This window comes from Mytilus edulis, chromosome 9 (genome assembly GCF_963676685.1).
Source record: "Mytilus edulis chromosome 9, xbMytEdul2.2, whole genome shotgun sequence".
Taxonomy (NCBI): domain Eukaryota; kingdom Metazoa; phylum Mollusca; class Bivalvia; order Mytilida; family Mytilidae; genus Mytilus; species Mytilus edulis.
Genome location: NC_092352.1, coordinates 67,508,777 through 67,532,051, shown reverse-complemented (window position 1 = coordinate 67,532,051; position 23,275 = coordinate 67,508,777). Strand labels below are relative to the sequence as shown.

At 32.5% G+C, this 23,275-nt stretch overlaps 1 protein-coding gene across 2 annotated transcripts; it reads left to right on the top strand.

Annotated features, from left to right (window-relative positions):
• The first annotated feature begins 232 nt into the window (after window positions 1-232).
• On the top strand, window positions 233-22,462 carry LOC139488855 (leukocyte receptor cluster member 8 homolog). 2 transcript variants are annotated; one of them, XM_071274805.1, is made up of 16 exons: window positions 233-376; window positions 2,616-2,810; window positions 3,184-3,298; window positions 4,101-4,296; window positions 4,826-5,093; window positions 5,971-6,039; window positions 6,424-6,567; window positions 6,990-7,340; window positions 7,734-7,928; window positions 12,703-12,838; window positions 13,660-13,752; window positions 14,283-14,417; window positions 14,812-14,880; window positions 15,432-15,564; window positions 16,202-16,409; window positions 19,380-22,462. In XM_071274805.1, exons 1-16 carry the CDS (start codon window positions 339-341, stop codon window positions 19,534-19,536), a joined length of 2,502 nt encoding a protein of 833 aa, XP_071130906.1. In that variant the 5' UTR covers window positions 233-338; the 3' UTR covers window positions 19,537-22,462. The 2 variants fall into 2 exon arrangements, with proteins under 2 accessions (XP_071130906.1, XP_071130905.1); XM_071274804.1 differs by lacking the exon at window positions 19,380-22,462 and adding an exon at window positions 16,719-18,941 and having other exon boundaries at window positions 16,202-16,506.
• The last annotated feature ends 813 nt before the right edge of the window (window positions 22,463-23,275 follow it).

Here is a 23,275-nt window from a genome sequence, read left to right as displayed (position 1 = left end):
TTAATTTTTCTCTAATCTTTAAAAAAAAAATAACCCCTTTTTTCTCTAATCTTCAAAAAATTAACCCTTTTTTCTCTAATCTTCATTTTTTTGCCCGTTATTCTCTAAACCCTCATAGATATATACCTTTTTATATACTTTATAACACGGTGGTTGGTAATCAGACTTCTCGATAAAAAGCAATTTGTCGATTTATTTCCGGAAACTTACGAAAAACCACGAATATTCTTCCGCCGACACTCGTACGTATCCGGTATATTGCCATAGAAAGAGGGAGATTGACGACATTTATAATCGTGCAAGAAAGTTAAGATTTCCAGCTTGTTACCACAGCCTTAATGGCAACATTTACAAATAACAGTCAACCTCAAGCATGGTAAAGTTAATTTCATGTACAAACAGATGTATAAATGTATGGGTAAAGGAATATAAAGTGATCATGATGATCGATGAGATAGTGAAAATCAAAATGGCCACTGAAAAGTCATTTCTTTGTAAATATCTTTTTATTTCCATCAAAAGATACGAGTATGCATAACATTCAAAAGAAAAAAAAAACTGTGTATACATTTGAATATTATTTCTTATTGGCATAATTTATCTTATAATTTTACATAATACAGATTTGTAATCAATTTAAAAGTGATTTAAATATTTATGTACGGTAACACGACGTTTCGGCCATGCATATGAGATCATATGAATCATGATGCAAATACGTTTTGCATAGACCAAGGCCGAAATAATAATTATTTCGGCCTTGGTCTATGCAAAACGTAATATGATTATTGAATTTCAATTTCTCGAAAATTGTCCATAAAAATTATACTACAAATTTGTTTTCTTTTCATTGTTCCCTCTGTTTTGTTTTACATGTTTTCTTTGAAAACAATTTAAAAAGACATATATGATAAAATTATTTACAAATTGATTGGTTTATTATGGGACACACACCTTTGTCAATCACTTCAACACCAATTTTTCACATAGTAATTCAATTAGATAATTAATTAAAAAAATATATTGGTAGTGGATCTGACCATTACATTGTATATGAGTCATTATTTAATCTACCACAACATTATTTACTTTATATGGGGACGAAGTCCCCAATTACGGTAGAAAAATCAATAAAAAAAAAAAATCTAGAAAATTTCCCGAAGTTTTCATTCTACTTATGAACTCAAAATCGTTAACTTTTTTTTCAGATCTACTTCCTGTTCCGGTTTTCTCCGCTTTTGCGCAGATATCCGACTTGTATGCATGAGACTTTGAAAAAATTTATATTTATCAGTCTAGTAAAATATAAGATTGGATCTCAATACAAATTCAATTTTAATAAATGTTTGATATGAAAAAACGTTACCTGATGAAAGCGTTTCTTTTGTTTACATCAAATATGACGTCATAACTGAAAGAACGTCACAGCTAATTCCCTAACAACAGAATCAAAATCCGGAACGTTTTCAACGTGATTGAATTAAAAAAATAATACATACAGACTTCGTCCCCATTCACAGGTTATGCCTGCCTCATATTAATATTTTGATATAATAAAACGCCTAAGGGGCCTCCTGCACAAAAGTAAGAATTTTAGAAAGGAGTAGGTCCGGTAAGGGCCGATTTTGGCCCCAAATTTCAGTTTCATCTAACGAGATATTTTGGATACTTTTTAAACACTTAAGGGTCTATTTCAATTGATTCGATTAGTTTAAGTAAAAGATTTTAACTGATTCAGTCATTAAAAACGCTCCGATTGAAGCTTAAATATGAAAAATCTATCAAATATGCCAAAAAACGTCACTTTTCAGATGGTTTGCATCAAAAATGAAAGTGGCCGCATCCGTGTTCATCCTCAACCTTTATATATGTTATGTATTATCATCAAATACAACTTACATTTCAATATTATGAATGAACACGAATGCGGCCACTTTCATTTAAGACGGAAACTGTCTAAAATTTAACTAAAATGCTATAATTGTGAAGATTTCAGTAATTAAGCATGACTTTATGATGCAAGTACACGATAATTGTGCATTGTATTGTCAAAAACAGCACATATTTATGTAGCAGAAGCATTCTACTTTCCAAAAAATAGCTAAAAGATTACATTTTCAAAATTTTTCAAAACTGCTTAATTTTGGGGCCAAAAGGGGGTCTTACTGAACCTACTCCTTTTCTGTGCAGAATTATAGTATATCCCGCATTCCAATATTTTAACCTGTTCAGTTCTTTTAAAAGATTTTACATTACTGTCAATAGAAAAAAACAATCGCTGATCTTTTCAAAACTTTCGTGATTAGTTTTAATGTGCATATAATAATCTAAAATCTTTTCTGCAATGTCCAAAACAAGTAACAGGTCTCTTTTTGTCTGAAGCAAGAAAAGGAGATTTAAATACAACAGCAAATTTCATGCAAAATTTGGATGGTAATGTTTCCATTTTTACAATCAAGTTCACTCACAAATCTTATTCATGTGGCTTATGTTCATTCAACTTTTTAGTTGCTTCTGGTGGTAGATACAGTGTAAAAAGGAACAGGGACCTGTAATGAGAGTAGATATTATTAAGCTAAGTAGGTTCAAATGTCATCTGCTTATTTTATTTTCAGGGGTCAAGCTGCACCTAACTTTATGAATCCAGAATGGGAAAAAGCAAGACAAGCATTGGAAAAAGTACAGTCAATAACCAAAAGTCCAACAAAACCAGTGCAAAACAATCAGAATCAAGTTCAACAACAACAGCAACAACAACAGCAACCATCGCCAGCTGATATGTACTATCAACAATATATGTATTATACACAGTAAGTATCACACTAAAATAATACACATGTGGACAAAGAAGGATTGACCTCCTTAGTGCCCAACCTGTTAAAACTCGACTGTCAATGACTGTGACTTTAATGAAAAATATTTAAGAGCAATCCCTATGTTGTTAAAATGAAGATATTTGAGGGGAAAACAATTTTATTCAATTAAACCTGGCAAAACTTTTTTTAATTTCGTAAATAGAAACACCAAGCAAAGTGTTGTTATTACATTTGCTATGCTTTTGTCTAATAAACTAAAAAGCCCTTTCATTAAAATCATTTCAAATCAAAGTGGCGCTGGACATTTTTGTTCTATATATATGTGTTATAATATAGAATTATACTGTGATTATAAAATTTGTTTCAGGTATATGCCACCAAACCAAAACATGGGAATGGGTGGACCGCCAAGACCAATGGGGATGGGAGGACCACCAGGACCAATGGGAATGAGTGGTCCTGCTAGAATGAATGGACCTTCAGTAAGTTTTAGATTAATAAAATGAAAAAAGATGTATAGCTAATGAGATAAACTATTATCTTCAACTATTCACAAAAGTCCAAAGACAGAAATTATCAGCTATATGTCACCATCAACCTTCAACCATGAGCAAAGACCATACCACATAGACAACTATAAAAGGCTCCGAGTTCACAAATGTAAAACATTTCAAATGAGAAAACTTAATTGCCTAATAAATGTACAAAAAATGAGCAAAAACAAAAAAACACAGCAACTAACAAGAACCACTGAATTACGGGCTCCTGACTTGGGACAGGCCCATCCATATACATGCATGCAGCATACAGAATTTGGCACAGTTAAATTTGTTAGCAGGATCCCAACCATCCCCTAACCTGAGACATTGGTGTATCAGTACAACATAAGAACTTAAAAAATCAGTAGTAAACGGCTTAACTCATCAGATGGATACAAATAGAAAAACATATAACAAAAATATGTTAACCTGACAAGGTACTTGTACATCCCAACAACAAAAGAAGCTAAGTACAGATCTGAGAGTACTTTCAGTTACTGACATCTATTTCAAAGCCAATAACAACTAATAATAAAAAATACATGGATCTAAGACATAAGTTTTTTTTCTGACAGTGGTTGTGAAATGATTAAAGCAATCACAAATATTTTTCTATGTCAATATTTTCTCTTTAAAATAAAATAAGAATATTATATTTTGTAGAACCTTATTAAACTCATGTTTGTTTGTTTCAGTTATATTTATTAATGCTCTATTTACATTAACAAATGTTTGTTTGTTTCAGTTTACAAACTTCGGTCAGCCACCACCCCCGCCACCAGAAGAAAATGAAATTCCTGTCAAAAATGGTCCTAATGAAGAATCCTTTGGTGAATATACTCCTAACCAGAGACCAGGTGATGTTCAAAATAATCATCAACAAAATAACAACCCTAGGGGACAACACATGCAAGGACCACGCTTCCAAAATAGACCAAGACGTATGTTTATTATCAAATTTTTGTATCAGCATTATTTCTTGATTGTAGTAAAGTCTAAATGCTATGAGAAAAATACATATACTATTTTATCAATAACTTTTCTTAAAATTTCACATAACAATAAAGGTGACAACAGTTACAAGTATTAAAGGTTTAGAATCTTGTTGAAAAATGATGACACATTCTTTATTAGATAAATGCACATCTCATTGATGAAAAATAAAATCTGCTAAACATAAGGACACTCAAATAATTAATACACATGATACAGGTAACATGTTGTGGGTAATAGTTTAGTTCAGTTCATCTATTAACTTAAGAAGTGATCATGACTGGGAAAGGGCCTTCTTTTTCAAACCTTGTCAGATTCATTATCCTTCAAATTTGACAGGTAAATATTATTATATAATTTTGATTATGGGGAACATGCAAGAAATCTTGTAGCAATAGGACAGAATATTTTCCCACACTATGTGGGTAATGTAAAATTGAAGAACTTTTGTTTTCAATCTTATAATTAAAATTACAGAACCTCTAGGACCAGGTGGTATACGATTTAGTTTACCAAAGAAAAACAGAGGAAGAGGAGGAGCCCAAAATATGAACCAAAGATTTCCCTCTCCAAGGGGACCAAGACCAAACTTTGATTGGCAAAATAAGCGAGGCAAGTCCCCTGCACAGCAACAAAATGACCGGTCCCAATCAAGAGGAGGAATGGGAGGACCTAGCTCATATCGTCATGACTCTGGAGAGGCTAGTTCCAGAAGAGATGAGGCTGATGATGTGTTTGATTCTAGGTATTGTTCATTTATATATTATCACATGTAACAAGTGTTTGGATATGAAAATATTTGTATTCATAGTAGCATGTTTATAGTTCTATATTCAGCTATATCTAAATTGCTGTCTTAGATTAATTAGGTTAAAGTTCCAATTCTCTATGTTGAAAATGATTTAGATCACTTTATCATTTTATATGCAACTTCCAGCTGCATGCTTATTGTAAAGTCAAACAATCTGAGATTTAAGTTTGTAACAAGATGTGGACTTAGTCAGAATTGGAGTCAGAATTGGAGGATTGCTTTTGTACCTTAAAATTATAACATCACCTGAAATTGACTATCTGATTCCATACAGTAAAAAAAAACCATTTAACTGAATTTAGTTCCTGAAATCTGATCATTTAAACAGTATGATTTCAGAACTACAATTGACATTTTCTCACAGAGTTCTATTGGCCAAAATTGATTGACTTACATGTATAGCACTGTGTTGTCAATTTTATTCTGATTTTTCATTGAGCAGCCAAGGGTGTTACTAACACAAGTTATTAAAGAAAAATAACATACATGTGTTATTGCAGATACTTTCATAAGTTGTTTACCTTTTCTTTCTTAATTTCGCTTGTCATGTTTTGAAATTCTTGTCAGATTTTCGGAAATCCTCTTGGGATTTCTTGAAACTTTGGACAGTAACTTAATACATACATGGAACCTTGATTATTGTTTCTAATCCAATTACTACATTTTTGATCAACAATGGTAAATCAATAAGACAAGGCTCTTAAATGAGACTTATTTTTCTCTATAAGTTATACCCTTGACTGTTGAGATGATGTACTTTGTATTTTACAATGCATGAATGAAAGAATAATTAAAATGTTTTAATTTGCAGATCTAAACTGCCAATAGACAATGATAAAGCCACTGTAGCAGCACAAGGAGAATGGCCACCAAGTTTAAGGTAAATATATTATGTAAATTTTAATTTTTTATTTTACTCTAATTTCTTTTGTCAAAAGTACAGATGGAAAATTTCAGGAATTGAAAAAGTTTTCTTCTATGAACATTATCTTGATAAAACTAAAAAAGTTTTCCTGCCTTACTGTGCAAAACAATAAATTTCTAGAGTTTTCACAAAAATGTGTCCAGGAGTTTAAAATCAGCCATTTTCTTTAAACAAATCTCCTTAGCTAAATCAACATTCCATGATCAGCCATTCCATTACAAAAAAAACTTATTCGTTCATTCAATATGTTTGGACCAGAAAACTGAAATAACGAGAAAAGGCCTAATTGAGTTGATTTGACTGTAGAACTATGCACTCATTATATTTAATGTTTTACAGGGATTATGTTCAGAGAGCCTTCTCCAGTGTAGCAGATACTGAGGAGAAAGATAAGATGGAGACCGTTCTCAAGGAATTATTAACTGATGTCTTCAGTACTGGTAAAGCTTGGTCCACAGACTGGAGTCGAGAACCACTTCCTTTGTAAGTCTCAGTACTTTAAAAAAAATCCACAGGAAAATGTTCAAATTCTAAATTAAGTAAACAGAATGAGGACGGAAAAAATTGAACCATCGGGATCCAATATAGTAATACTCTAAATACGAACATAAGCTATTCCAATGTCATGGCAATAAGTATATATGTATGTATAAAAGTTATCAGAAAACAAAGAATTAAGTTAAATATGATAGTAAAAAAATTGAAATGGGAATTGTAAAAAAATATTCCAATAAGTCAGAATCACTTAGGTCACTAAAGCATTACACATGTATACACAAACAATAATCAGATAATGGACAAAACATAGTGTAGATGGCATGATTTGTTAAAAAAATACAGAATGTATAAACTTAATTTTCTGAAAATGATGAATAATAAAGAAGTAACTTTTTTTTTCATTTCAGAGGTAAAAAAGACTCATCATCATCACCTCCTAAGTACAGTGACATGTATCAAAAGAGAGGGTCATGGGGGGAAAATAGGAGGGGAAGTCCATGGGAAAATAAAAGGGGTAGAGGGAGGGGGGTTAGAAAATCAAGTAACTTCCAGGCGAATGCTAAAAGTTTATATTCAAAAGACAGAGTTCCAACATATAGGTCAAGATCATATTCAAGTGACAGTTCTAGTTCACGCTCTAGTTATTCTAAATATAGTTATCCAAGTTCAAGATCAAGGTCTAGGTCACGATCCAGATCAAAGTCTCCACGACGAAAAGATGACAGACGTGTAAATAGGAGGAGAAGACGTGACAGCAGGTGAGACTCAAAATAAAACAAAATCATTATTAAAAGATTATAATTTCCTTTCTGCAACATTTGTAGTGATTTCAATTTCTAGTTTCTAAAAGATTTATTAAATAAAAAAATACTGTGTTTGAGTTTTTAGCTGGTAAAAAGATTTTATTAATAATTGATCATTTTCTAAGGTCATGTTTTGACTGAAATGTGAATTTTCAAATTAAAAACCAACATAAAAGATTAGGCACAAAAAATAGGGTAAATCAAAAAATAAATGGTTGCAACCAACCATTAGACATCAAATTATACATGTTATATCCTATGTTTACATTAGATAAAAAGAAAAAGGAAAAAGGTTATTCTTAACCCTGTTACATCTAATTAAATGATAAACATTTTTTTTGTCTGCAGTGAAAGTTCATCCATCTCAAAGAGATTAGAGAGCAAATCAACACCCAGTAAAGAAAATCGATTCACAAGAGGTGGTCGTGGAAACAGACGAGGTAGGGGTGGACGAGATACACCAGGTAGAGGAAGAGGAAATACAAACAAAAAATCTACAACTGAAACGGGAGTAGGAAAACAACTCAAAAGAAAAGGAAAGAAGTAAGATTATTTATTCTCTTTCTACCCCATTTATGGGCACTATGTTTTCTGGTCTGAACTTTCGTCAGTCTGTCCTGCTTCAGGTTAAAGTTTTTGGTGGATGTAGTTATTGATAAAGTTGAAGTCCAATCAACTTGAAACTTAGTACACATTTTCCTTATGATATGATCTTTCTAATTTTAATACCAAATTAGAGATTTCCCCAATTTTCACAGTCCACTAAACATAGAAAAGGATAGTGTTCTAGCCTGTTTAAAGATCTTTAAAGCTTGTATTATATGAACTGTAATTGACAATGTAATCTTGTTGGTGAGTTTTATTTATTTGTAGTATATAAGATTCTTAATTTGTTAAAATAATTTAGATTTACAATATATCAGCACCACCAAGAAGGAGAAGACTTGGATTGAGTTTGGGGGTAATTGCCCCAATTTTCCAATTTAAATTTTTATGCCCCACCTACGATAGTAGAGGGGCATTATCAGGGTTTCCGCTGGCGGTCGCCATTTTCGCAATTTGCGAAAAAATAATAATTGTGGCGATAAAAATTCGTCATTTGCGAAAGAATTTGGCGAAAGAAATATATAAACCGATTTATTTTCCTCCATCTTGTTTATTTACTATTTTTCGAGTTTCTCGGACTTTACCCGATCAGACAATACTCGGAATTCACCTTGACCTCATTAAGATTTAGACAGAAAATCAATAATCAGCTGATTGCATTTTATAGCTATCGACAACAAAGGACTAATTAATAAAGGTGTTGATTGAATTGTTTCACAAAATGATATGGTCAAATGGCTTCCGCTATAAATGTCACATACAGAATTTATTTACATCTTTGCGACGCACGTGTTGAAGCAAACTTTTGACATTTATCCCTTTAAAGATAGTTTTGAAAAGAAAGCTGTTGTTGTGACGAAAATTGTTCAAAAGCAAGAAAAATCTCCGATTTAAAACTTTAATTCTTTTATCCTTTGACTTTAATAAAGTCGTTTGAGTGACACATGCACGTGTTTCAAGCATAGTTGTACGTCTCAACTTTTTCATTTACGATGGTCAAGAAAAGAAAACTGTCGTAATGAAAAAATCTATCCAAAAGTCTGGGAACAACCCCTCGAATGAGAGTAACCCTTCAATGTAATGACTGCACATGCAATGAGCCTAGGGATCAATTTCATGTGATAAAAGCTTTTGTTTTGTTGTAAAAATTACTTCTTAGTACAAAAGGGCACAACAGGAAAAATATATTTATGTTACTTGGCGAAAAAAATAATGAAGTGGCGAAAAATATATTGTTTTGGCGAAAGAGGTGGCGAAAAAAATAATTGACCCAGGGGAAACCCTGGGCATTATGTTTTCTGGTCTGTGCGTCCGTCCGTCCTTCCGTCCGTTCGTTCGTTCTTTCAGGTTAAAGTTTTTGGTCAAGGTAGTTTTTGATGAAGTTTAAGTCCAATCAACTTCAAACTTAGTACACATGTTCCCTATGATATGATCTTTCTAATTTAATTGCCAAATTAGACTTTTGACCCCAATTTCACGGTCCACTGAACATAGAAAATGATAGTGTAAGTTTCAGGTTAAAGTTTTTGGTCAAGGTAGTTTTTGATGAAGTTGAAGTCCAATCAACTTCAAACTTAGTACACATGTTCCCTATGATATGATCTTTCTAATTTAATTGCCAAATTAGACTTTTGATCCCAATTTCACGGTCCACTGAACATAGAAAATGATTATGCGAGTGGGGCATCCATGTACTATGGACACATTCTTGTTTTTAGCTCACCTGGCCCGAAGGGCCAAGTGAGCTTTTCTCATCACTTGGCGTCCGTCGTCCGTCGTCGTCCGTCGTCGTTAACTTTTACAAAAATCTTCTCCTCTGAAACTACTGGGCCAAATCAAACCAAACTTGGCCACAATCATCATTGGGGTATCTAGTTTAAAAAATGTGTGGCGTGACCCGGTCAACCAACCAAGATGGCCGCCACGGCTAAAAATAGAACATAGGGGTAAAATGCAGTTTTTGGCTTATAACTCAAAAACCAAAGCATTTAGAGCAAATCTGACATGGGGTAAAAATGTTTATCAGGTCAAGATCTATCTGCCCTGAAATTTTCAGATGAATCGGTCAATCGGTTGTTGGGTTGCTGCCCCTGAATTGGTAATTTTGAAGAAATTTTGCTGTTTTTGGTTATTATCTTGAATATTATTATAGTTAGAGATAAACTGTAAACAGCAATAATGTTCAGCAAAGTAAGATCTACAAATAAGTCAACATGACCAAAATGGTCAGTTGACCCGTTTAGGAGTTATTGCCCTTTATAGTCAATTTTTAACCATTTTTCGTTAATTAAAGTAATCTTTTACAAAAATCTTCTCCTCTGAAACTACTTGGCCAAATTAATCCAAACTTGGCCACAATCATCTTTGGGGTATCTAGTTTAAAAAATGTGTGGCGTGACCTGGTCAACCAACCAAGATGGCCGCCACGGCTAAAAATAGAACAAAGGGGTAAAATGCAGTTTTTGGCTTATAACTCAAAAACCAAAGCATTTTGAGGAAATCTGACATGGGATAAAAATGTTTATCAGGTCAAGATCTATCTGCCCTAAAATTTTCAGATGAATCGGTCAATCGGTTGTTGGGTTGCTGCCCCTGAATTGGTAATTTTGAGGAAATTTTGCTGTTTTTGGTTTTTATCTTGAATATTATTATAGATAGAGATAAACTGTAAACAGCAATAATGTTCAGCAAAGTAAGATCTACAAATAAGTCAACATGACCAAAATGGTCAGTTGACCCGTTTAGGAGTTATTGCCCTTTATAGTCAATTTTTAACCATTTTTCGTAAATTAAAGTAATCTTTTACAAAAATCTTCTCCTCTGAAACTACTTGGCCAAATTAATCCAAACTTGGCCACAATCATCTTTGGGGTATCTAGTTTAAAAAATGTGTGGCGTGACCTGGTCAACCAACCAAGATGGCCGCCACCGCTAAAACTAGAACATAGGGGTAAAATGCAGTTTTTGGCTTATAACTCAAAAACCAAAGCATTTTGAGGAAATCTGACAGGGGATAAAAATGTTTATCAGGTCAAGAACTATCTTCCCTGAAATTTTCAGATGAATCGGTCAATCGGTTGTTGGGTTGCTGCCCCTGAATTGGTAATTTTGAAGAAATTTTGCTGTTTTTGGTTATTATCTTGAATATTATTATAGTTAGAGATAAACTGTAAACAGCAATAATGTTCAGCAAAGTAAGATCTACAAATAAGTCAACATGACCTAAATGGTCAATTGACCCCTTAAGGAGTTATTGCCCTTTATAGTCAATTTTTAACAATTTTCATTAATTTGGTAAATTTATGTAAATTTTTACCAAATATAGTTCTCTGTTACTAATGGGCAAAGTTCATGATAGATATAATTGTAAGAAGCAAAATCGTTCAGTAAAGTAAGAACTTCAAACACATCACCATCACCAAAATACAATTTTGTCATGAATCCATTTGTGTCCTTTGTTTAATATGCACATAGACCAAGGTGAGCGACACAGGCTCTTTAGAGCCTCTAGTTTAAAGTTTCAAGAAGAAATTTTAAATTGCACATTATTTTGCAACAGATTTTAAAGATCTTTGACCACATTAAATTTGTGTCAGAAACCTATATTATGTCAAAAATTTGATCATAATCCAAATTCAGATAGTATCAAGCTTGAATATTGGGCCTAAATTAATATATAGTTTGTTCCCAATCTCGACTCTGCAGAGCCAGGTGTGAGTAGGTAGGTAGGGAACTAATTTCATTTTTCCAAAAAGCTTGAACATTATCGGACCATCCTGCAAACCTGAAAATCCAAAATGAATAAAATAATATTTGACTTAGTTTTGACAATAAAATTTTATGAGTAGCACCATTTTTGCAGGGTCGTCTGGATTGGGGAAACAAACAATATTTTATTTTAGGCATTTGTGTCAAAATTTGCCCCAACTCTACATGATTCTACGTCTAAGGCAGCACTCTGCTAAGCATTTTATTAAAGGTAAAATGAAGGTGGTGTACTTTTTTCTTAAAATCTGGGTGGTGTTTAATTGGGGAAAATCTTTCAAACAAACTGTACCCAACCCCTAGGTCCCCTATATATTTTTATGGAATATACTTTATGGCCAACTTTATAAATACTATTAACTAATATCCAGGTAGTGATATAAAATTTTAGGATTAATGTTCCTCGGGGTCCATGAAATCAAATCTATGGAATGGTACTCTAATAGATATGACAAATGACAATGTCTTGTGTTTAATATCAATCAGAAAGTACTAAAGATTACATTCAGTGAACTATGAAGAAAATATGCTAGAGGGCAAGAATCACTTTAACAAAATAAAGTGTTCACCTTGAACTCTTGTTCATATGAAACATTCATCAGTTCAGAAAAAAGAGACTTGTGAATGTTAAGACACTTTTCTTTTTAAGATTGAGATTGATTTTAACAATGTTTTCTGCATTTAAAGTGGATTATAGAATGCAAGGTTTATTTAAAGGGTAAAATATCTTGCATCTTGAAACAACCATAAGATAAATTGAAGTGAGCTGGTTTGTAAATGGTTCTTTTATTACATTACTGATTAAGCATTGGTCAGTTAAGGAGCCTTCAAAATAGAATTTTTATGATAAATATAGAAGATGGAACTTGTTATAAGTAAACTAAAACAGGATGAAAAATTGATGTAACTTTTATGGCAATTTTAAAATGTATTATTTTTATTTTAGCCAAATATTCTTTGAAGAGGAAGATGACCCAGAAAAAGAAGCCAGATTAAATAAAAGGGCTGCCAGATTTAGTAGTCATTTACAGAGTAACAAGAAAGCCAGACAGCATTTAACACTGTCTATAAACAATTATACAGTAAGTTTATAGTCGACAAGACATAGATGTAGTTACTGCTGATTGGAAGCATCTTTTGGACCTCAGTCACGAGGGGCCTAATGATGGGGGAGGGTCTCATCAAGATTCACAAGTTGAGATATTTTTGTCAATCACAATTAACGAAAAACTAATTTCCATGATCACGGATCACGAAAATATAATAGAAAACAAAAATCCAAGGAAAAACGAATCAAGATAGCAAAAGTTTGATGATCACGAAGAAAGAAAATAACCAATCATGCCCCTAAGTCACCCATAATATAAATTTTCTACATATACTGATAATTTTTGCTAGTTTTCTAGAGAAAATGCAACCATCCTCAATTAGTTAATTTGAGTGCCTCGCATTCTTAATCTTTTTAAAATTGAAGCAGCCCAAAGCAAGCTTTGAAGTCTTTGACTCCTAGGAAGATTTTATCTATAGATAAACAATAGGAATGTATGTCTGTTATTCAGCTAGTCAATGATGAACATGATGAAACATAAACCTATTATAAGACATCTGATATATATTTTACCATGGAAGGCAAATAGAAAAGGGTAAATTGTTGGCTGTTGCCATCTTTTGTGTCTTTCATAATTATCCTTAGAAAGTTTCAAAGTTATTATGTAAAATTGTCATGGGTGTTTGAACCAGAGTGGTCTGAATAATTGTTTAAGTAGGTTTTACTTACAAATTGATTCATGTCATAAGAAGTTATATATCAGAATTTTTTATTTAAAGAAATACTAACCGGTTTTTATTGATCTTATCTTTCTGTTTATGTGAATATTTCAGAACTATTTGCTTTATTTTTCAGAACTCATCAGATGATGACGTAGAAGATATTCACAACTTTAATATTGTAGGAACTTGTCAAGATCTAGAGAAAAGATACTTACGCTTAACAAGTGTAAGTGTACATGTTTATATTCAAATACAATGAAATACAAATGATTTACATATCTTAAGGGCGGTTCCAAAAATAAATGTCTGGGGGGAAGGAAGGCACTTTTTATTTGACCCCACCATGCATACATTTTAAATTGGATATTTCATTTAATACAATTAATTCTAGAAAAGCCATAAGAACAAATTGATTCAAATATTCATGTTTTCCATATTTGCCCAAAATAACTTTTCATCCAATTTTTTGTTTTAATGAAAATAAGCAATTAAGACTAAGGTTGGAATTTGAGAATAATTGGTTATTTCCCATTTCCATTCTCAATTTTATTGTAAAATGCATTTTGTAGGATGAGGTGTTAGCAACTAGTGAAATTTTTCAAAAGTATTTAAAAACACATTAAAAAAAACTTTAAAAAATTCATTCATGAATGGGCATTTGGAAAAAATGTCCTTATTAATGCTTGTGGACAAAATATTTAAAAATCTGAAGCTTATAAGAAATTCACTAACATGTATTTTTTTTTTTATTTTCAGGCTCCTACATCAGATCAGGTAAGACCAGTCCATATTTTAAAGAAGGCCTTAAAGATGGTGCAGGAAGATTGGAAGGAGAAACATGATTACCACTATGCATGTGAACAGCTAAAATCAATCCGACAGGATTTAACTGTGAGTTACTTCCCTTAGTTTTTGTACATTCAGATTTCAGTGTTTATTAAAATTGATTACCAATTATTTGAATAGCAATATAGTTGCCAGTGACATCACGTTCTTCTGTTATTTACGAAAATGATTTCAATTTTGTTTTCAAATTGTTTTGAATAAGGCAGGTGAAGCTCGAAAAAATGGCGACCAGCTTTAAAATGAAGAAAATGTTTGTATTCAGTCCATGTGCATATTAGTATAGCCAAAAGAAGTAAAGGTTGTTTTCAATGTTGTAGGCTTCTTGTTATAAATATGAATTAATTCATTTGTGTATGTTTGAACACTCTGATATTGAGCTGTATTTTGAGAAAGAGATCATTTTGACTTTACTTAGTAAAATATATTTTATATCTTTTAGGTTCAAGGAATCAGAAACGAGACGACTGTGATGGTCTATGAAACACATGCTAGAATAGCAATGGAAAAGGTAATTTGACACTTGAAAAATGCAGCTGAATTTTATCTTTTTTTTTTTCCGGTTTTTATCATTCTGAAAAAGAGAGGCAAAAGATACCAAAGGGACATACAAATTTGTTGTAAGTTGAAAAAGAAGAAAAATACAAAAAAAACAATCTACAAAACCCCACCAAAAATTAGGAGGTGATTGCAGGTGCTCTATAAGGGTAATCAAATCCTGAACATGCATGTGATATTTGCCACTGGATGTTATTAAGCAAACAAATTTTTAGAGTTGGAGAGTGTTAAAATAGAATGATGTTGGTCCAAGACACTATTAAGACTTAAGTGAACAAATACTAAGAGCCAAGAGAACTGAATAATAATGCATGTTTTATCAATTGTCGTTGAATTTCATTCACATATTCTCTTTGCTGGATTTGAAAAAAAAGTATCTGAAGCAAGGCATAAGAAAAAAATGAGACAAAACGAAGAGATAATTTTAATACACCACTAAAAAAGTACGAAATGAGTATTATGAAGAAGTTAATAATACTGAAACATCAATGTTCTCTGTTTTAGGGAGACCATGAAGAGTTTAACCAATGTCAGACACAGTTGAAGTTATTATACCATGATGATGTCTCCAAAGGCAACAGATTAGAGTTTACAGCTTACAGAATATTATATTATTTGTTTACTTCTAATACGCTTGGTATCCTTTTATCATCAAAACATATTTACTATAGAAAAAAAAGAGTATGATTTAAACAAATAGAAAAATAATGGAAGTTTTTAAACTGGAGTTAAATGTATGATTTGAATCAGACAAGAAGCAGTTTGAAAAACCATTCTTATGGCTGTTCCAGAAAATAATTTGTCCACCCAGGGACTGCAATTGTTTTAAATCCCCACCAACCACAGAAAAATATGGGATTTTCTTAAAATTTGAAATGTAATTTAAATTTTAACAGATATTTTGATAGTTGGGTCAAGAGAAAAGTGTCCTTAAAGACTCCAGGATAATTTTTTGGAAAAAGTCCTTAATAATAGCTGAATGATGATTTGACATCACTGTAGGCTAGTGAATTTTGATGCATGAAGGAAGAATTTATTAATATTTGTAGGATACATGTTTCATGGATTTCATGGGGACAGGAACCACAAATTTTAAAGTTCAACGAATAACAAATTTTCTGAAGGAATGTATGCACTCTTTGCCACTTTTTTTTTTAAATATCCATGAATATGCAAGTTTTTCTCACCCCAGGAAATTGGTACCCATGAAAAAAAATGAATCCACTATTGTCAGTATAGAAAACAAGCCTTTATTTCCTTAACATTATGTTCAGACATGACAACAGTGTTAGCTAGTCTAACACCCGAGTGTAGAGAGGACGAATGTGTCCTCCACGCCTTAGCAGTCAGGTCTGCGTTGGCTTTATCTAGTTATCATAGATTCTTTAAACTTTATAGCAAAGCACCCAAAATGTCAGGTTACTTATTGGATTGGTTTACAGATAGAGTAAGATTTACAGCCCTGAAAACCATAGTAAAATCGTACGTAAAGTATACACTATTGTCACATATTCTTATTTACTTTTATGTTTGCATGTTTTGGGGATCTATTCTGTTTACAGCAGAACGCATTGAGTGTGTAAGAAAAGGTTATATATTTGGTTAGCTTCCTTGTTAGCTGAACCGTGAAGTAGTCATGATTAAGTAAGGTATACTACCTTTCTTACTTTAAGAGAAGACTAGTCCGACAGATATCCAATCTACTTGTCTGTAGGACTAGGCTACTTCAAAAGGAGGGTAGTATATCTTACCTAAAAATGACGGTTCAGCTAGCAAGCAAGCTAACCAAAGATATTACCTTTACCTACACTTTCAATGCTATTGGCTGTAATTACATTTACAATAAATGACCAGATATTTTTTCAATGTTGAAATCAAAACAATGGAATGATTTGCATTTTTAAGTAGCATCCTGTATCAATTGCTGAATATTAATTAATAGCTTTGTTTGAATGGGAAGATATGTTATATGTTTTATGTTCCTATTTTGATATCTCTTGAGGGAAAATTATTTAACCAGCAATGATAATTTTGTAAATGAGGCCAGAGACTCGTCTTATGTCATTTTCTAAATATATGTTCATAGCTTTGAATTTTGTGGAAAAATGACAAAGATCTGACAGCGGTCGCTATATGAGGAACATGATCTGACAGAGGTCCCTATATGAAGTGAATGAAGTCAACTAACTGAGATGAGAATGATGATGAATGTTTTGTATATAGCTTCTTAAAAACTGGGAAAGTTTCAAAGTCATGTTTATTAATTGAAATGTACCAATATGTCACAGTATGGCTCACATTTAGTCTGAAAAGATGCAGATAGTACTTGAATCCAGATTTTAACAAGGGGCTCTAAACAATCTTTTGATTTATTACAAGAACAGGGATTCTATTGAACTTGATAATATTATGGACGTGAAAATATCAATAACTTTTATAGTATGTGGTTGGAGGGGTTAAATTATAAATATAAATTTGAGTAATATTTTTACTGGTTTCCTCTGACATATGATAAAATTAAAATCACATTATTTTGCAATGCCTTTTAATTATATTACTTGCAAGAATTTTCATTAAATTCGAAAATAAGAATCTTACAGGTAGTGAGACTGCAATTATTGAACATGATTTTGAGAACTAGTGAACCAGTTATTTATTGAGAAGTTATATAGGAAACATTATAAAATATGAGCAGATTTTTGCTCTGGTCACTTAATTCCTGATGACACAAAGTGAATTTGTTTTCTTCAAAGCTTTCATCAGATACAAAAAATTGTTACCATCATGGCATACATTTTTGAATAAATATCTGCAAACTTCTGGAGGTTATAAAGAAAACATTTCACTAATCGATATATCAACTAATCAGCTATACTATACCTCAAAAGGATTAACTAGGAATGTTAATTTGTCCAGGTCTTTGTCATTTTAATCACAGCAGCTATTGAAAATTCATGTTTAGAAATTGACACAGATGAACAAAGTAAGTTTTCTTTTTTTTTTGATTGGGAATTTGAAAAGATTTGTGATTGTCCAAAGCAGAGGGGAAAAGAATGATAAGCACTTTGATACTAGTTCAAACACACATGATTTTGATGTATAAAGCTTCATCTAAATGATAGCTTATCAAAAAGGGGGAGATTGTCCTATTCATTTACTTATATGATAATTCACTTAGAATTTGTCAAAGGGGTTGTGACATTTAACATCTTTTAATTTTTGGACTCACTTTTACTAAAATTTTGATAGTGCGTCACCTGTGTATGCATTTCTTTTTTTCTTCATAAAGAATATAATTGGAATTTTAACAGATTTTTTTTCTTTACTAATTCACATTGAGTTTCAGGAAATCGTAAGTATTAGAAAAAACCCAGTTCTAATGGTTTATCCAATGCTCATCAAAGCTTATTGATTTAAACAGAAGTGTCATGAACGAGCACAAATTATTAAATTAGGAAAATTAATCGATATTTTAAATTTTGGTATTTATGGTACAAATTCTGTAAATTCTTGCTGCTTTGCACAAAAAATGAATTATGATATTTCATAGATATAAAGACAACAACTTGATGAGCCTTGACAATTTGAATTTGACAGTATGAGCGTTTGAACAGTTACTGTCTCACAAACATTGGTCATATGTGCTGTATTTGCTATTCCATTAAAATTATGTTCAAGAATTTTTATGATTGCTGTTTACAAAAAATCAAATCAAATCAAAATTTAAAAAGAAGACAAATAAAAAATGTCTAGATACTACTTTATGGAAATAGCCTTTGCAATAAATAAGCATTAATTTCATACAGATACGTCATTCAAATTATTTTTATAACACTCATCTTAAAATGAATAAAAACGACAAAAGTGTGGTAAGTAGAAATACACATCAATATACACCTCATTTTCTCCATATGTTGACTTTAATGGGAAGATTTCATTAACACAAAAAGGAGATTGACTTGGATGAAAGAATTCAAAATTTGTGATACTGAAATCTTCCCTTTTTTTTTTTTTTTTTTTTAAATCTTATTGAAGTTTAAATTTTATTGTCAAGAATAATCGATAATTCTATCAAAATAGAAATAACATCACATTATTATATGTCATTTGCTTAAGGCATAAAGACTTACACAGAACACTTGATTTTGAAATATTAAAAGTATCATTGTTGGCAGCTTTCATTCTGAATATATGAACTTGGTTCAAACAAAGTAAAATTACATAAATACTGAACTTTGAGGAAATTCAAAACGGAAAGTCCCTAAACAAATGGCAAAATCAAAAGTTCAAACACATCAAATGAATGACAGTTTTAAACTTCAAGAAGTTAATTTGTTAGATATATCTATTAAAGATTGAGTATTGCTTCATCATATTCTTTTGTGAACTAATGAATATATGTTTTCTTTTTCATTTTCTCACTACCACTACTACCACTACTGTTGTATATAGATATCGTCCCACAGTGTCGATCAGTGTTGTACAGACTGAATTAGGGTTCTCCAACCTTGATGATTGTTTACAGTTCCTCAAGGACAAAGGGGCAGTTGTATCACAGGACTCTTCAATATTGGATTGCAAATCTAGTTCTAATATTAGTTCATCTTGAAGGACCTAATCTAGCAGTGTAATTCTTGAAATGATCTCAGTTTGAAAGTCAGAGGATTTATAGGGGAGAGTGGGATTCCGCCATTATTGTGGGAATTAGGTCAGAGTAGGTACACCCTTGGTCTCGCCAGCATGTTACTAAGAAATTATGCAAATATTTCCGTCAAAGGAAGTTTTCAAGTAATGATTGTGCTGTTCAAGAGACATTGTAAATTCATTCTGCTCAGCAGCAAAATCATTGACATTGTTGAAATTGTTTGCGTGCGTGTTTGTCTTGTGTGTAAAGAATTTGTTACTTATTTGTATATGGACGGTTATGAAGAATTATTATCAATGAGTCTTTAATTGGATTAGTACAGGTGAAATAATCATGACTTTATATAGTTACCAGTAATATGCATCATTCAATGTAGTCGTTCATTTTCAACTTCCATGGTTGGTATTTGGTTCATCAACTTCGTTTTAAAGTTTAGAAAAGCGCAACATCATAAAGAAGCCCATGGCCAGCAGTCCTAGCTTACCACAGAATCAACAAACATCAATCTAGAAAATAACCTCATCCAAGGCGATAAGACATGTCCATAAAATTCCTTCACCAGTAAGATATTGAGTCAATGTTGTCACTGCAAAGTATTGCCATCAGTCACATCATATTTTACAGTATCATTCAGCAATATTGTGTTAGGTTAATTCACCACCAATCAAGCGACCAATGAAGCCAAGATTTTATTTATACATCTTTTTACAGCATAATGAGAAGGTCCCTGCAACCCACTTGTTTGAATTTCAATCTTTATTTTACAAGTACCTGCAAAAGCCACAATTTTCACAACATATATTACAAACCAGTTGTTCTATCTTGGCCTAACACAATCATGCATCAACAGTGCCAATCTGTTATACCATGATAAGAAGAAGCCATTCAACTTGCCACTGTTGCCAGGCACCCAGAACACACAACAGTTACCGTTGGAAGATATCATCAATGTATTACAATTGCCACCGTCTCAACCGTCACCATCAGCAGTAATGTATCACTACCGTTTCCCGTCATTAGATAAATGTTATTTACAACAACCTGATCGTTACCAGACCAGTAATTTATCACAATCGCGGCCGTTACCAGATATTAGCAATTTATTAAGATAGCAACCATCAGCAGATTACAGAAATATTCCGCAACCTAATTGTTACCAGACAACAGTAATATATCATGATCGCGACCGTTACCAGTCTTAAGCAATTTCTTACAATAGCAACCATCAGTAGATTACAGAAATAATCCGCGACCTGACCTTTACCAGACAACATCAATATATCGTGATCGTGACCGTTACCAGTCTTAAGCAATTTCTTATGATAGCAACCATCAGCAGATGACAGAAATATTCCGCCACCTGACCGTTACCAGACAACATCAATACATCATGATCGCGAATGTTACAAGACAACAGCAATTCATCATAATCGCGACCGGAACCAGTCTTACGCAAATTCTTACGATAGCAACCATCAGCAGATTGCAGCAATATTCCGCCACCTAACCGATACCAGACATAGCAATACATCATGATCGCGACCGGAACCAGTCCTAATCTATTTGTAATGATAGCATTTGTCGGTAGATAGCAGCAGTTTTCCGTCACCTTATTGATCTAAAATGCAAATAAACATCAAAATCGCTTCCGTAACTGGTATTATTTCACCAACCGGCCGTTACCAGACAGCAGTTGTACATGACAATGATGACCGTTCCCTGGCAATTGTAATACATCTCTGTTGCACTGTATTTGAAGAGCCGTTGAAGACCATGAAGTATTAGATGGAGAGGGTTTTTACTGTTAGCTGTTAATGGTTCCATTTATTCATCTGTAACCTGTAGTGTCTTTAAATGTAAGTTAATGGTAAAACATCTAAAGATACTACTTGAATCCCTGAAACCACAGAAATTTTCACGTCCAGAAAATATACAGTCCTGTAGAGGATATCAGAAGTATCCGCAAGCCTTTAACGTCCGTATGGACATGTCTTAAGTCGCATCTTTTCTACCAATACATCATGAGAAGAAGTAAGTAAGAATAGCAGATCAGCAAGAAGGGTGTTTGTTTGAAATGGTGGAGTTTGGTACTAATTTCATCACATATTTTTATGTTGGCATGTTTGGTAATCAGTTATACTTAATTACATGATCTTTGGATTACAGAACAGCCAGTTGATATACAGCAGTCTTTTCCTGAAGATGACGACATTTCTTTTCCATGTTTAAGATCTTTACATGGGGGATAAATGTGGCCATCCATCTTTCCAGTAGCATTATGAACTTCTTATTGTAAATAAACATTGCTGAAACAGAATTCGTCAATATGCTCCTTAAGTACCAGTCTATACTGGGGAGCAGTATTTTGAAACATTAAAACTATCTGCCAATAATTGTAGTAAATGACAGTTTGATTTTTATCTTGGAACTTTGTCATGTGTTATTGAAGATATTGTAATTTAATCTAGATGTCATGGACAATTTTCATGAAGACATATCTGTTTATCTGTTCCTGGAAGTTTTTTCTCAGTCCATATGTTTATGTTACGTCCTAGACCAAATTTTAACGATCAAATGAACTTTATTTTTGTCAAAACACCAAATTTTTACTTCTATTTATTTCAACAGCATGAGATTAGGTGAAAAGTATTTATTCTTCTATTCCATTTGGGACATTTTAAATAGTATTATACATACAACAAATGTTAAACTTAAAATAGATTGGAGTTGATGGTGTGATGTTGAACATCCGTTTGTGATATAAACAGCAGGCTGTGATCACATTGTACATGTATTAATCCATTTCTCTTTTTTCAGATGTAAAATATTGTCACATCTTCATTTAAATATAAGATGTTTTCATGATAGAAAATAATAATGTACAAATTAACTGTTTGTTTTTGTTTCCTTTATTAACAATTTGCAAGTCTGGTTGTCCCTAACACATAGTTGTACACACCAATTTTGTTATACAACATATATGTAGATAATGTGCAGGAGCGGATCTAGTAATTTAGAAAAAGGGGTTCCCAACCAAGGATACAGTGGGAGGTTCCAACTATATGTTCAAATGCATTGATTGTCAAAAAAAATAGGGGTATTCAAAAGTTTGACAAAGTCTCTCATAAATAAACTTAAGTATAGATGCCAGGATTAAAAAAAAATTATTGTGCCAAACATGTGTTTTGTTTGCAAAAGATTCATCAGTGACGCTCGAATCAAAATAGGTTGAAAGGCAAAATTAAAAAAACAAAGACCATTGAGGAACACAAAATCCTAAAAGTTTTCCCAAATACAGCAAATATGATCAAATATAAGATTGCACCATAAATTCAACTATTACCGTATCCGAAACTAAACACTAATCTCTGCCTTCTTCATGACAAAACACTAACAGTTGTCCTGGCTCCAGTCACCTCAGGTGTCCCTCAAGGCACAGTTATGGGACCAGTACTATTCTGGGTACACATTAATGACCTACCAGAATACATGTCATCCAGTAAGCTCAGACTGTTTGCCGATGACAGTATCATTTAAAAAAACAAAAAATCTCTGACTAATGCACTACAGTTACTAGATGGGAACATAGCTGACTATGCGGTATGGGATTTGCTCATTGTTGAAGGCCATACGGTGACCTAAAGTTGTTAATGTCTGTGTCATTTTGGTCTCTTGTAGACAGTTGTCTCATTGGCAATCATAC